The sequence below is a fragment of the Cebidichthys violaceus genome, unplaced genomic scaffold, assembly GCF_023349555.1.
Source record: "Cebidichthys violaceus isolate CVI_PGR_0920_01 unplaced genomic scaffold, fCebVio1.0.p SCAF_12, whole genome shotgun sequence".
Classification (NCBI taxonomy): Eukaryota; Metazoa; Chordata; class Actinopteri; order Perciformes; family Stichaeidae; genus Cebidichthys; species Cebidichthys violaceus.
This window is the reverse complement of record NW_027176285.1, coordinates 9,186,835-9,200,795: the sequence shown is the minus strand read 5'-3', so window position 1 is coordinate 9,200,795 and position 13,961 is coordinate 9,186,835. Positions and strand designations below refer to the sequence as shown.

General features: G+C 41.9%; 1 protein-coding gene across 1 annotated transcript; it reads right to left on the bottom strand.

Annotated features, from left to right (window-relative positions):
* Nucleotides 1-1,526: 1,526 nt before the first annotated feature.
* On the bottom strand, nucleotides 1,527-7,803 carry ddx54 (DEAD (Asp-Glu-Ala-Asp) box polypeptide 54). The gene is made up of 20 exons (XM_068706226.1): nucleotides 7,558-7,803; nucleotides 6,855-6,981; nucleotides 6,661-6,731; nucleotides 6,384-6,572; nucleotides 6,237-6,286; nucleotides 6,097-6,138; nucleotides 5,907-6,002; nucleotides 5,678-5,799; nucleotides 5,531-5,592; nucleotides 5,092-5,223; nucleotides 4,765-4,975; nucleotides 4,523-4,654; nucleotides 4,195-4,416; nucleotides 4,026-4,099; nucleotides 3,716-3,925; nucleotides 3,235-3,383; nucleotides 3,010-3,123; nucleotides 2,796-2,906; nucleotides 2,574-2,695; nucleotides 1,527-2,404 (listed from the first exon to the last, which is right to left on the bottom strand). Exons 1-20 carry the CDS (start codon nucleotides 7,675-7,677, stop codon nucleotides 2,133-2,135), a joined length of 2,628 nt encoding a protein of 875 aa, XP_068562327.1. The 5' UTR covers nucleotides 7,678-7,803; the 3' UTR covers nucleotides 1,527-2,132.
* Nucleotides 7,804-13,961: the final 6,158 nt, after the last annotated feature.

Sequence of the window (13,961 nt, the reverse complement as noted above, 5' to 3'; positions counted from 1 at the left end):
TGCATAGCAGCTTGCTTTATCCCCTAGACAGAGCAACTGGTGTATTTTATTAACGTGTTATTTGGAAGATCACCCCAGCATGAAATATGACGGTGTTCTGGTGTGTGTCCTGTGACAATCTCCATGACTACTGCTGTGTTTGGACCAAATACAACATCCACCTACCACCCATTTTCTTCCATCTTTAGCAGCATTCACACAGATGACTGGAAGGCACAAATCTCAGCCCTTGATTCAGTGTGGCCATGAATAACCTATGATGGCATGTACGCATATCATCCCAAAACACAGCGAGCACAGTAACCACATCCAGATGGAGCGAGCTACTCGGCTCCCTCACTTCCATCGGTACAGTGCTGCTCTTTACTCCGAGGCTGCTGTGCATGTGGTCATGTTTTGCACCTTCCCAGCAGCTGAAGAAATGAGAGAATACTCCTTCGCCAGATGATCGACGGTTGTATCTTCTGCAGGAAATAAATTACATGATCATTTGACATGTGGCCAGAAAAAAAAAACAACAGTCAGATGTGATGCTTATCAGATGTGAAGCTACCAGGCCAATAATGACAACAGATCAAACTCTAGTTTACTATTTCGTTGACCACAATCCCAAAGATTATCATTTTAATAAAGTTTAACTAGTACTTATGTCTTAATGCAAACTAAATTAAGTGCAGCATAACTTGCTTCATTTGATTTGGTGGAAATTTAAACACTTCAAGCCTTGATATTTAAGGAAAGATTACCTAAAAGACAAAAACTTAATGTCAAAAGCAAGATAAATCAGCAGTTATTTGTACTATAAGTAATCCATTACAGTAATTTTATAACACATTTGAAACTCAATACTTATAAATACCACTAAAATAAAAGATAAATATGTCCATCAATATTCCAGATAAATTTCTAATAATTGACACCTGTATTGTAGAGATTAAGTATCCAAACTGAATCTGAACACCATTATTATTGTCTTCATCTTCCTCCTTTTTCTTCTTCTTCTTCTGGCACATAGTGACCCACCATGAGTGGTGGTGAGTCAACAGTGGAACACAGCCGTCTTCTGGGACGCTCCGATACACTTGCAGTGCTAGTTTTCCACCAAAAGGGTGCAGCATCGTACCTTATGAAGATGCTGTGCTATTTTCAACTACTCATTAGCAGAAAACTAAACGTAGAAAATAACAGAACCAGTGGTTTCAGCTCTCTCACCGAACACATTTGGTGGCCAACAACATTACAAAAAGGAGATTAATTATGAGAAGCTGAACTTTTTTGGACTGTAGCCGTCAGTCTTAAGGTTCAGACAAACCAGTGCCTCATTTTTCATTCACATCATCCACTGAGGCAGAAACTGGGAGCAATCCAGACTTTACACCAGCAGGAAGAAACGACGTACCAACAAATACGAAGGCCGACGCCAGGGAACAAAGTCACATCAAACATCCATCCAAAGCCTGTGGTTTCCTGACTGGGCTTTCATTTAAACAGCAACTAAATGTACAAAAGAACCCCAGATAGAGAAAGTCAGACCACGGTTCCCCTGATAATAGAACCCTGTTTAATGGAGCCATATTGTCAAACCATATGTAGCCAGAGCTTCACTTCTTAAAGATTTTCTTCCAGAAACATTGCCCTGCTTTTTTTTAAAGTTATGGACCAGAACCAGTATCTAATGCAGAGATGCACATCAGGGACACTTACCAGTCCCTCAGCTTCAGGAATAAAAAACGTATATATTTTGGTAAGTCACATTAAAACACTTTTGTTTGTTGCATCAACATGCAACTGCAATTGAAGAAGACAGAATATTATCTTAATCATATCTATATTTTTGCCAACAGTTCATTACGTGTATAGAAATATCTCAGTACTCAAAAACAATCCGCCGACACAGATAACAGAGGAAACTCCAGTTCACTGGATCATTCTCATACATACTCTGTGTCAAATCTAGAGCTCAGCAGTTCATCTCTACAGTGTAGAAATGCTTTCCTCAACTCATCTTCTCCTTTAATCCATAATCAATATTAATTGACGGGGGTGTGGGAGGATAATGGTGCATCATCCAGTCCCTCACGGTGCCCTCCGTCACGCCATCGTCCCTCTGCGATAGTTCTCCCTCAGAGTCCTCAGAGTCTCTTCCTCATCTTGCCCTTCTTTTGATCACCCCGTCCAAAACCGGACTTCTTAACTTCTCCGAGCCACTTTTTGTTTTTGTTTCGGAAGTTCTTCATGCCTCCACCCTGTAGGAACTGGTGCTTCTCGTCTTTCTTGCGCTGCTTCAGGATTTGCTCCCTCGTCTTCAGCTCTGAGCGCACTCTGAGGCCGCCGGGCGTCTGCTGCTGTCCTACAGGGCTCTGGAAGTTGGGATTGCGGCCACGACCACGGCCTCGACCACGACCTGGGAGACGGAAACAAGGATTTAACATCATATTTCAGGGACGCATCAGATAATTTAACCTATGAGTAAACTTTAGATTTAGTCAGTAAATTTAAACAATTACTTTTTTCAGTCCCTCAACTGGATTTGTTCTAAACTGTTCAAGTTAAGACTACAGTTGCTCTCCTACCTCCTCCTCCTCCTGGCCTCCCCCCTCCTCGTCCTCCTCGTCCTCGTCCTCCTCTTCCTCCTTCTCCATCTGAGCCAGATCCTCCATCATCGACCCTGTATTTTTTCTTCCACTCATCGTAACTGACGTGTGGTTAAGGGACACAACATCTCAACAGCACAGATAAATACTGTCAGAGTGAGAGGGAACCGTAATAGTAAACAAAGTACACAAAGAGGATACAAGTTCTTCTTGTTCTTCTTGTTATCGATGACCTGTCCACCATCTAGCCTGAGCTTCTTCTTCTGGTCCTCCTTTCCTGCATCTCTCACAAAGCGTTTCTTTTTACGATCCCTACAAATGACAGAGAGACACTGAATTATGGTCAGAAATAGCAGAATCAGAAGCATGAGGTGTCAGAAAGGAGGAGAGAAGTAGATTTAGATTCAAGTTTCACCATTTCATTATGCTCTTGTGCTGGTTTAACTTGTTTCCCTCATCTCCCATCAGGTCCAGGACAGCTGAGGAGGCCTGCTGTTCAAAGGCAGTGCCCTCTCCACCGAGACTTAACCTAAAGCCACACGGAACACGAGTCACAGGTTATCTCACACATACACTTTTAAATCAAGTTTGATGTCTTTTTTCACCTTAAAAAAAGATATCTTAATGTTCAACGTCTTACCCTCTCTCAGAGTCAAAGTCTTTGGGTCTGTACGGGATGTAAAACTCCTCATCTTTGCCCGACGGTCTGCTTCTCTTGTTCTGTTGTCCTTCTTCCCCATATTCCTGCAGGCTTCTCTTTTTTCCACCTCCTACTACAGTGAACACCCCCTGGTGGACACATGACGAATTACACGTTAAACATTGACATTTAAGCTGGCATTTTTAGTGCCTTGTTCAAAATGAGGATTTGCCACAATAATTAACACATAGTAGAGATGCTGCTCCATCATTAAAAGGTTTAAAAATATATATATTTTAGAGCTGTATTGATTAATCGATTTAATGAGGAGTTGATCAGCAGCAAATGCTTTTGAATGGTTGATGTGTTTGCTGATTTTCTTTATAATAATAGACAATAAACTGAATATCTTTGGGCTCAAGAGACGGGTTGTAGCTGCTTGGTTTCAAATCATAATACCAGAGGCTTGAGAGTTTCTTGCCTTCATATCGTCGTCTTCGTTTTCGCCCGTGTTGTGTGTATAATCATCGTCAGCGGTGGTGGGTTTGACGGGCTGGTGCAGCCGGCTTTCTGCAGCCAGGCTGTCTCTCTGTTTACTGAATTTGTCCACCAGCCGCTTGTCCTTAGAGCGCTTGGCCCGCATGACCTCACCAGCCTGCGTCTTACTGTTGGAGTTGATTTCAAAGATGGTCTACGTGAAGACAAATGGAGAACATTTTAAAGTGAGGTCACAGGTTAGCAGGACATTTCTGCACTATGAGATGTCTACGTTATTATCTACTGTAACTCACCGCTTTGGATTTGTAGCCTTTGATGGCATCGACTATGTGAAGGCGCTCCAGTTCCATTTTCTCCAAACCAGACCCTGAAACCAGATCAATCAAAAGGTTGTTACAAACTACTGCCCGAGCACCACCATCATCACCATTGTCTTCATCGGACATTCTCCTCCAAAATCACCTAGTAGTGGATGGACGGCCATGCTGGACAGGTCTGTGTTTTTGACCCGTCTGAAGGACTCGGGTGAGGGGCTCGGTCGAGACTTGAGATACTGCTTGTAGGCGTTCTCGGAGACGTGGTGCAGGTTTTGCAGGTCCAGGGAGTTCTCGTGAACCGTGAATAAATGAGAACTTTCGTCATCCAGGATACTCTGAGGGACCCGACCGAACACACCCTCTATATCTGGGAGGAGGGGACGAGCAGCAGAGAGCCAAAGATTATCACAACTAATCAATCCAAGAGCATACGCATCAGTTGAAGTCCTGGCAGGCGAATCCGCAAAGCCTACCTTGTGTGTGTTCAGGTGTGGCAAACTGAACCGGCCTTCCAAGGAAGAGGTGAAGATCATAGACGAAAGGCATCTCATCTGGACAAATCAGACTGTAGGTTTTGCCACTGCGTCCAGCACGTCCCACACGGCCTGATGGGAAAAGACAGGTGATGACAATGGCCAAAAAAAAAAATGTGTCATATCATGCTCATCACTTCTTCCCCTGATCGAGATCATGATTCGTCGTGCAAGCCGCTTACCAACTCTGTGCAAGAAGAGCTTGGGCTTGGAGGGGAAGTTGTAGTTGATGACGTTGTCCAGCATGGGGATGTCTATACCACGAGCTGCAACATCCGTCACAATTAGCACCATGGCTTTCCGATGCACAAATTTCCCTATGTTGATTTTTCTGGCAGTCTGATCGAGAGCGCTGTAGATGTAGGCACACTCGATTCCTTCGAAAGTCAGCAGCTGGACATCAAAACAAAAGAACATAAATCAAGAAGGTGATATTTTCTTAAATATGAGGAAACTTCCACATGGGCTTAGTGAGAATGTGTGTGGGATCACTGAGGTTTGTATCTTACCTCCTTGACGTACTCTACGTGGTGTTTAGTGGCTACAAAAACCACCGTCTGCTCCTGAGGCTTCACTACGTTCCTCAGCAGATGAAGCAGCAGCGCCTGCTTGTCATCCATGCGCAGATGGAAAAATGACAGCTGAGGAAAGACGAGAGAAATTAAAAGTTTGAGATAAGAAGAGGGGATTTGACTCCAAGCTTCAGATACAACACGCACCTTTATCCGTCATATTTATTTAAATTATCAAATAATTAATCACGAGGACTCGGATGGAAGTTACATCCCATTTCAGCGGTAACATGTCATATATACATTATTATTGAGCACATCATTAATTTGTTAATCATGTTAAAACGTTGAATGTTTCCTTCTTTAAACCGTGGTTTCAAAGGGAGGACCAAGTCTACCAACCTTTTAATGTTTAATAAACTCTGTTTTTTTTCACCTTAATCTGGTCACTGAGTTTAGAATCCACATCTAAACGAATCAACACTGGTTCAGTCAGCCCTGGAAATATAAAAAGAAGATGGTTATGGTAATGATCATCAATTATGATGCATGCATGTAAAACAGACGCGATTAGTGATCTCACCAGCTCTGGCAAACTCCACCAGCAGCTTGGGCAGAGTGGCAGAGAACAGCAGAGTCTGTCTGGTGTCTGGAAGCCTCCGGATGATCTCCTGAAGCTGCTCGGCGAAACCCATTTCGAACAACCTGAGAGGAGGAAGAAGAAAACACCCGTTCACACATTCATGCGTGCAAGTGTGAATTCAAGCTGTGAATTGAAAATATGACACCTTTAATATGATTCCATTTCTCACCTGTCAGCCTCATCAAACACCACGTATTCCACACCCTGCAGCTTCAGGTTCATCTCCTTGATAACGTGCATGAGACGACCGGGCGTACCGATGATTCTAAGGGGGAAAAGGCAGAGATCAGGATTAAAACTTACACTACATGGATGGGGAGAGTCGACATTATGAGTTAGCGGTACAACAAGACACTCACATGTCAGGGTTTTCATGAAGAGCGGCAAACTGATCATCCATTCTGAAAAAAAAAATTAGAGACATTCATTGCAGAGTTAAAAAGGACAATTGCACAGATCTCAGAGTACAACAGAAAACGAATACTGAGAGATCACCAACCTGTCTCCACCAAGGATCAAGGCAGTCCTGAGGCCGGTGAATTTCCCCAACTACAATACCAAAATAAAGTAACAGAGAAGTCAGACACTACTAAATCACAGGGACTGTATAAAGAGCAGTAAACACTTATCAGTCTGTTCATCTGACCTCTTTTGTGAACTTCATGGTCTGCAGGGCCAACTCTCTGGTGGGCGTCAGGATTAGGGCCCTGGCTCCTGTTTGGGCTTGAGGCACTTTTAACTTCTCAAACATGGGCACCAGGAAGGCAGCCGTCTTACCACTGCCAGTCCTAGCCATGGCCACCATATCCTTGCCATCCAAAATCACTGGGATAGTCTGAAGTGGAGAAGACAAAGATTCTGCATTGAAATATTGTGCTGCCACAAATGTTTGATTAAGGGATTCTTTAGTGGCACTGACTTACCCTTCTTTGGATGGGAGTAGGGACTTTGTAACCCTTCTTCATGACGCCTTTAAACACGGGGTAACTGAGACCTGAAATCACACACATTGTAGATAAATAATATTGCCTCTGGGGAAACAATCAGACTTTACTTAAAGTAGATATTCAACCAGTGGACAAGCAGGGGAATATGTGCACTCCTCACGAGGTCTTACCCATGGACTGAAAGCCCCCAGACTTCTTTTTCTTCTTGTTCTGGGCTCTGACCAGCAGCCTGGTGTCAGGCTCCACGTCTGACAGGCAGTCGGATGTGGCCGGGAACCGCAAGAGTTTCTTCCCTGGCTGTGGAAACCGACAACAAAACACAGCAAAAGTGTCTTAACAACATGACAGCGGTACCAAAAACACATCAAGGCATTTTGCTGAACTCATTGATTGAAACTTGTTTCTTCAAATACAAGGAGTACACATTTTCCCCTGGATAATTATGACAAGTTAGGATAATTGACTGCAAAACACAAACGTTCACATCAAAAGTTGTAACAGCTGGACACGTGATGTCTCCTTCACTGAACTGTTCATGCCCAAGAGCATCGTGAGGTAAGTAAACAATTAGTATCAGAATCAATGGTATGTTTACATAATCTCAAATTAATGTTTAATACATTTGATGGCGTGTGTGTGGATGGGTATATACATGCACTACAGCATCTTCCTTGTTTTATTACATTTGGGGAATAAGCAGCGGTTAGAATATGAGTATGTACCGATAACAACCGTGAACACGTCATATTTCACTAATTAGGTGTCGCGAGCTGCTCAAAACAACCAACCATCGCGTGCTAAATACAAAAGAATTTCATTAAACGCTTCAGCGGTCAACTGCTTCGTGAGTTATCTTAAAATATCGTTCCTTACGGAATCATCGTCCTTAATTTCAGCAGCCAGCTGAACGTCTCCGCTGTCAGAGTCGACCTCGTGCTCTCTGTTGCCCGTGTATCTCCTCTTCTTCGTCAGCTTCTTCTTCCTCTGCGCCATCCTGAGGCTTTAGTGCTCAAGTCGGTAACTTTTACTGTACGGTCTGCGGAACAAAGCGGCGTCAAAGTAGCAAATACTAGCCAACACAGCTCATAACATCTCAACACGGTAGGCAGACATGTTGGATACACGTGCAAGCTTCTTCTTCTTCTTCTGTTTTTTCTGCTCCTTCTTCCGTTCTGTGTGACTGGTGCGTCGCGTGAAACTCCACATCGCCATCTACTGCTCCGGAGCGTGTGAATCCAGATAGAGGCGCAATCAGTAGCCTGTATCACATCTATAATTACGCATATTTTACTCACTTACTTACTTTATCTCCACGCACTCTGATGCCAATATATTGTAAGTTGTGTAATTAATATTATCTTAACATAGTTTCTGATGTAACAATATCTCATATACTTTCAGAGGATGCAGATTTGATGAACTGTAGCCTACTTCAAAGCAAACAATACAGCAGCTACATTGAACCCTATTACACAATTTTCCAGTCTTGCTTTTATAAATCCCCCTCAATTTAACTTTATTAATTCAGAGGAGAAGCCTGGTATTTTGTTTGAAATCTCAAATCCTGATTTGCAGATACACTGAACTTTTAATCCGGTATATAGTCTTTAATTAGTATATAGCGTATATAGTCATTATTCTTTTTTTTTTTTTTTTTTGCAAGAGTGGAGTGACCATCTTTACATTTTTTAATCCATTGTTTATCCATTTATTGTACACATGCCAGAGAGAAGTGTTTACATGACTGTTCTAATTCTAGTTCAAAGTTTGGGCTTTTCTCTTGATTTATGAGAGGAAACATAGCCAACATACAGCATCCTTGCCCTGTTTCCTCCTATAATGTGTTAGCAATGCTGTGCGTGCACTTGAGGACGGCACAGATGTCTCGTAGTCTGAATCTCGATTACACCTTAATTTCCGCAGCAACATCCCTGCTGCTGAGATGTATTATACACAGTCCAATGCTGATATAATCACAGGAGGTGTTTTGGCTCTCCTTCTCAGTCAGTATACATAAATTCAAAATCTTTAAGCCATGATAATTTTCTTTCCGTTTCATGAACCAACTAAACACTCTGAAATTGTAGAACTGAAGAAAACACAAACAAGTCATCTACAAGCTAATAAGACAATAAGCACAATGTGTAATTCACACGCATATTGCATGATTTTATAGCAGCTGGCACGTAGGTCTTGTAGCACCAGTGTAATACTATCCTGCACACTCATATTAAGGTCACTAGGCTGTGTATTTTGTAAAAGTAATTTTATTTCATTTGATCTGTCTGAGGAAGATGATCAAAGCTGTTTTTTGACCTGTAGTCAGATATATCTTACGTATATTTTCTGTAGGTATGTAGGCTACATATGAGAAAAGGGGAAATATGGCTCTACTGTGATGACTATACATTTATAAAACTCATGGGGAATCAGAGCTTTTCTTTTTGTTGCGTAACTTTTTATAAAGTGACATTTTGGCAGGCAAAGCCTACCCATCCATGTAACAACTCACATTTATGCTGCAGGAAACCTGAAATGTACTACAAGATTTCTACAAAAAACTGATTTTATTCCACTACACAAATATAAGCTTCAAGACAGAATCTCTAGGTTTCAACAAGCACACGCACTGTGCTAATTTTAGTATAATGTCCTTAAATGCCATATTTATGAGACACGTGCTATCATAAAACATGATTTAAAATAGTGTTAGTATATAAAGCAAAGCCATTGTCATTCCTTGTCAAATATGTTGTCGCTAATAAGCTTATGTGCAATATCCTCGTTCGACAACCTTGATTCTGAATTAATCTTACACAACCAGTTGAATCTGTAAGGGGATCAAATATCAGTTTCTTACTTGTATTATTATATTGAATTTGCTTTAAGTGGTTAAGGATATAAGTCATTTTTCTCAAAATGTTTCCTTTGAAGTCTTCAATAATCAAGGCATTCACTTCTAAGCAGATTGATTTTTCAGGAAATGTAAATGTCAGTGACATTCCTGCATGTGGTTGCATTAAAATGTGAGGCCAGCTGTCGCTCAAGAAAACAGCTGCCCAAGACATCAATAATCCAAATGAACTCAGAGATGTATGTTATTCATTAGGAGCCAAAATTAGAAAAAGATCCCATTTTTAATAAACATCATATCTGGTCTGATCTCATTGGAATTCTTGTGTTTTTTATTGTATGTGTTATTAATGAAACCCAATAAATAAAATGTATATTAGGTTTATTCTATTATAATAATGCACATTTTCTATTGGTGTCTTAAGCTTACAAGACTTTTTTGCATTTGCTCATAACTTTTTTGTTGTTTATAAGCAGCCACAGTTTACATTTTTAAATCACCCAGTGGAAATGTGTCCTTTGGATGATAACACTGACGCTAATATGGCAGCCAAAACGTGTACTGTGCTGTTTGAAGTCAGTTGGCTGATGTACAGTAAATAAGTCAACACCATGGCAACAGCCCGGAGCTAATGCCATTCATATTCTCTCACAGAGCCTGAGTGCGGTGGCCCGGAGCCAAATCTGTGCAGAGAGCAGAGAGGGATGGCACGCAGGCAATAGGTGCAGCAAGCCACCTATAGGATCCGCTTTTGTTCTTTAAGGTGATTTAGGTGATAAAGCCTGAGGAGGATTAAGATATGAGGCTGGCAGAGATGGGAAGGTTGTGGTGTTTTCAATTTGGCATTCAAATAAAGCGGGTGTTGGCATCAGTGTGCTATCAGGTCAGTATCCAACGCTCCTGGCAGTCTTAACTCTCAGTTTTTGACTATGTCAAGCCCTCATGTTGAAACATGCTCCTGAATCACACTTCATCTCCACATGAGTATCTCTGATTATTCATGAGGCAGCGCTTTTAATCTTTCTCTCTATGCGTATCATAGGCGATGAAAGAAAACGTAGGGAAGCATGTTTGGATTTTTCTGTTGGGAGCATCGCTACATAACGCACTACCTTTTACAAATCCCCTGAGAGCCCTGACATTGATTTCACAAAGTATAACGATCCATAAGATCTATAAATGACAAACATGCATAGATTTATGAGGACTTAATGTTGGCCGAGCTAAGCTGAATCCTGAGCTATATGGGACTTATGGTGGAGTATCCGACCTTTCAGAAAACCTGTGGCGTAAATTGTGTCAGCGATAACATGGATTTGAATAGTGCACAAATACGCTGGTTCACTATGCAGTCAGTGACTGAAAGGGCACTGAATGAAAGTCATTAGGAAAACAGATGTCAACATGTCTCAGGTTGGATTTCTATAAAGATGTTCTCCAGCAGAGTGTGTAGCAGATGCTGCCTCTAAGCCTTGGAGATTGGGGGGGGGGGGGGGGGGGGGGGGGTTAAATTAAGAGATTATCAAGTTGATGGTTTGTAGCTAAGCCTTTAAATGGGGGTAGCAGTTAAATATTCTTCAACTCTATCTGTGTCGACTTAATTATTTATCAACCACTCTTTAAAAGGCTGGCCGTGGGTTCAGGGGACCTTTCAAAAATAGTCCAAACATCCAATTAGCATTGCGAGTGATGTGCTGCAGCATATCAGGCATGTCCCTCCAGCAAGCCTTCAAATGCTGGTTTGATTTTTCATGCCAGATGCCATACATCCAAGAGGCAAATTAATCTCTGAAATCTGATAACGGCTCTTCAAAAAAGTTTGAATTGGCTGCATAAGAAGAATCATCAGCTTTGGAGTTTGGAGCATCCCATGAAATGATCGTATCCTAATTGTGAAATGTGAGATTTACTGAATGTTGAAACTGTGAAAACTGCTGTCGTAGTCTAAACTCCGATCCGTCTATGGATTTCAAACATTTTGTCACTCAGCTAGTTTGTGCATTGAATTGTGGCCAATGCTAGCCGGTAAAGAACATGCTTCTGGATCAGCAACCAGTGTGCATCATGCAGATGTGATTAACCTGCAGCTGGCATGGCACTGTAAACGTGATAGTGCCACCCCCAGTGACAGCAGCAGATGGTGAGTGGACCCCGGGCTTCACCCTCAGGAGTGCTGGGCAGGCAGACAGAGCAGCCATGCACAAAATGTGAGGCCACTGATTGGACCGTGCATCTTAAGATGCCACAGGCTGATAAGATGCTGAGAGGAGCAGCGCTTACATGCTTGAGAAGATGTATAATTATGTGAACCCGGTAGTTTCTCTGGACCCTCCACTCACCCATCACAGGAGGTTGTAGCTTGTTAGGTCAGTAAATTGGCATTGGCTAACAATCCATATAAAAAACTATAGGTGCCAGGGAGAATCATTTACGATTTCTGATGTAGAAGATAATATGCACAAAAGATATAGAGCATACTGGAAAAATCTGAATTATAAAATATACTTAACTCGTATCAAAATGCTGGGGACCATCATTTAAAGGGTAATAAAGCAAAATTCAGAAGTGCTTACATTTCCACAACTGGAGCTTAGCCTTTTGCTGAGACGTCTCTCTGCTTTATAAGGAGAATCCGGCTTTGCAGTCTCTTTAGTGTAAAACTGCAGAGGCACATACATCCGGTCAAACTTCCAATAACCTGATATTCTGGGTGCAAAAAGACAGTTTCCCTTCAAGGCTTCAGCAGTTAATCTTACTGAAAGTGCCAGCATTAAGGCTATAATCAGGGGACATGTGTCAAAAGCACAAGAACTGTCCCGAAAGGGCAGTGAAAGAGACCCTTGAGAATTTCTCCAACCAGCCAAACTGGTGGGACATTAAAGTCCCTAAAAGTGAAGTCTCAAACCTCGATGCAGTTTCCAGGCTTTTGTTTTGCTTTAGCTGCATATGGCCTGCAGAATATCTTTCCACGTTGTGGAGTATTGTGGCCAAACACTAGTGGATTACTGCTCATTAAAGCTGCGGAGAACCCGCTGGGCTGTGGTTAATACACAAGACGTAATGGCCATTTTCAGTTTCATCTCCTCCACACTTTTAAGGGAGGGTTATATATGATGACAGACGACCAGAATTAAAGCCCACGGAGCAGAATTAACTTTTCATGTATTTCCTCCTCACGTCCTTGTTGTTTCTTTTTGGTCGTTGCTTGCACAGCCTCGGGCTCAGTTCTTCTTCTGGTGTCTTAATTGCAATTTCATCAAGAATTTAAAACCATGTAGCCTTCCCTATTCTTGTCACTGTCACTCTAAACGAGCCACCGCAGGGGACTTCAAGGGTATTTAAAGCAGCTATTGTGTGTCATAAGATAAGTCAGGAGCAGCTTGGGGAAGACTCACTTTCATCATTGTAGTACCGCCGGACCTCCTCTTCCCCCTCCGAATCCATCCTTCTCTCAGTCTCTCTTTCATGGCTTTATCACTCAAAGGCTCAAGCAGCTCAGCAGAATATAAATGAACAAGGGCTGTAAGATGGGGAAAGAGGGAAAAGGTCGAGACAGAAATTGCATGTGCACATCAGCATTGGAACTTTTACAAGGACGGCTCTTTTGTGCTTCACACCACTCAGTTCGGTTGTGTTGATGCAATATGAAAATTTCATATTATAGATTCATCAGTCATGTCCATGACGAATGGGAATCTCGAGATGTTGAGCTGTGCGGGTGCGTGGGCGTGTGTTTTCCGGAGTGTGCATGCCAAATGTAATGTCACTTTTATAATTAGTATAAGATAAGGCTTTTATTTTGGAAAGAGTTGATGTTCAAACAAAAGTTTGAAATCTTGGGAGTTATGATAATTTTTACTTTTTGGCAGAGAGTGAGAAGAAAAGATTGATACCACGCTCAAACATGACAGTGGTATCATTCATTTTCTTTAATTCAATCTTCTCATTTAACTCTCAGCAAGAAAGCAAATTAGCGTATTTCCCAAAATGTAAAACTATTCCTTTAAGGTCATAGTTTACACACACACACACACACACACACACACACACACACACACACACACACACACACACACACACACAGGAATATTGATTAAAGCTAAGCTTAAAACAGCATCTTTTCCTCCCTCACCTCCTCATGCACACATGTAACTGTCCACATGACCACTTCTACCTACCATATGCTTCAGCCAGATTGTACACACTGCTGACATTTCTTTTCTCTCACCCTTTTTTCTTTACACACACTCACACAAAAACAATGACTCATGAATAAAAGCACAGCGAGAAGAGACAACTCACACACAGCTGCACACACTTACAAATAAAAGGAGGCACTGCATGTGTGTGCAGAAACAAAACAAAGAGGTCAACTGCAGAACATGATTAGGCGCTGTTTGTTTTGTCAATGAGCGCTAATGAA

Excerpts from the sequence above, each read along its gene's own strand:
- ddx54 (XM_068706226.1), bottom strand. The coding sequence starts at position 7,677 with ATGGCGCAGAGGAAGAAGAAGCTGACGAAGAAGAGGAGATACACGGGC. Across the intron at positions 6,287-6,383 it reads CCATGAAGTTCACAAAAGAG|TTGGGGAAATTCACCGGCCT; the intron begins GTCAGATGAACA and ends TTGGTATTGTAG. Across the intron at positions 4,100-4,194 it reads GGCCGTCCATCCACTACTAG|GGTCTGGTTTGGAGAAAATG; the intron begins GTGATTTTGGAG and ends ATCTGGTTTCAG.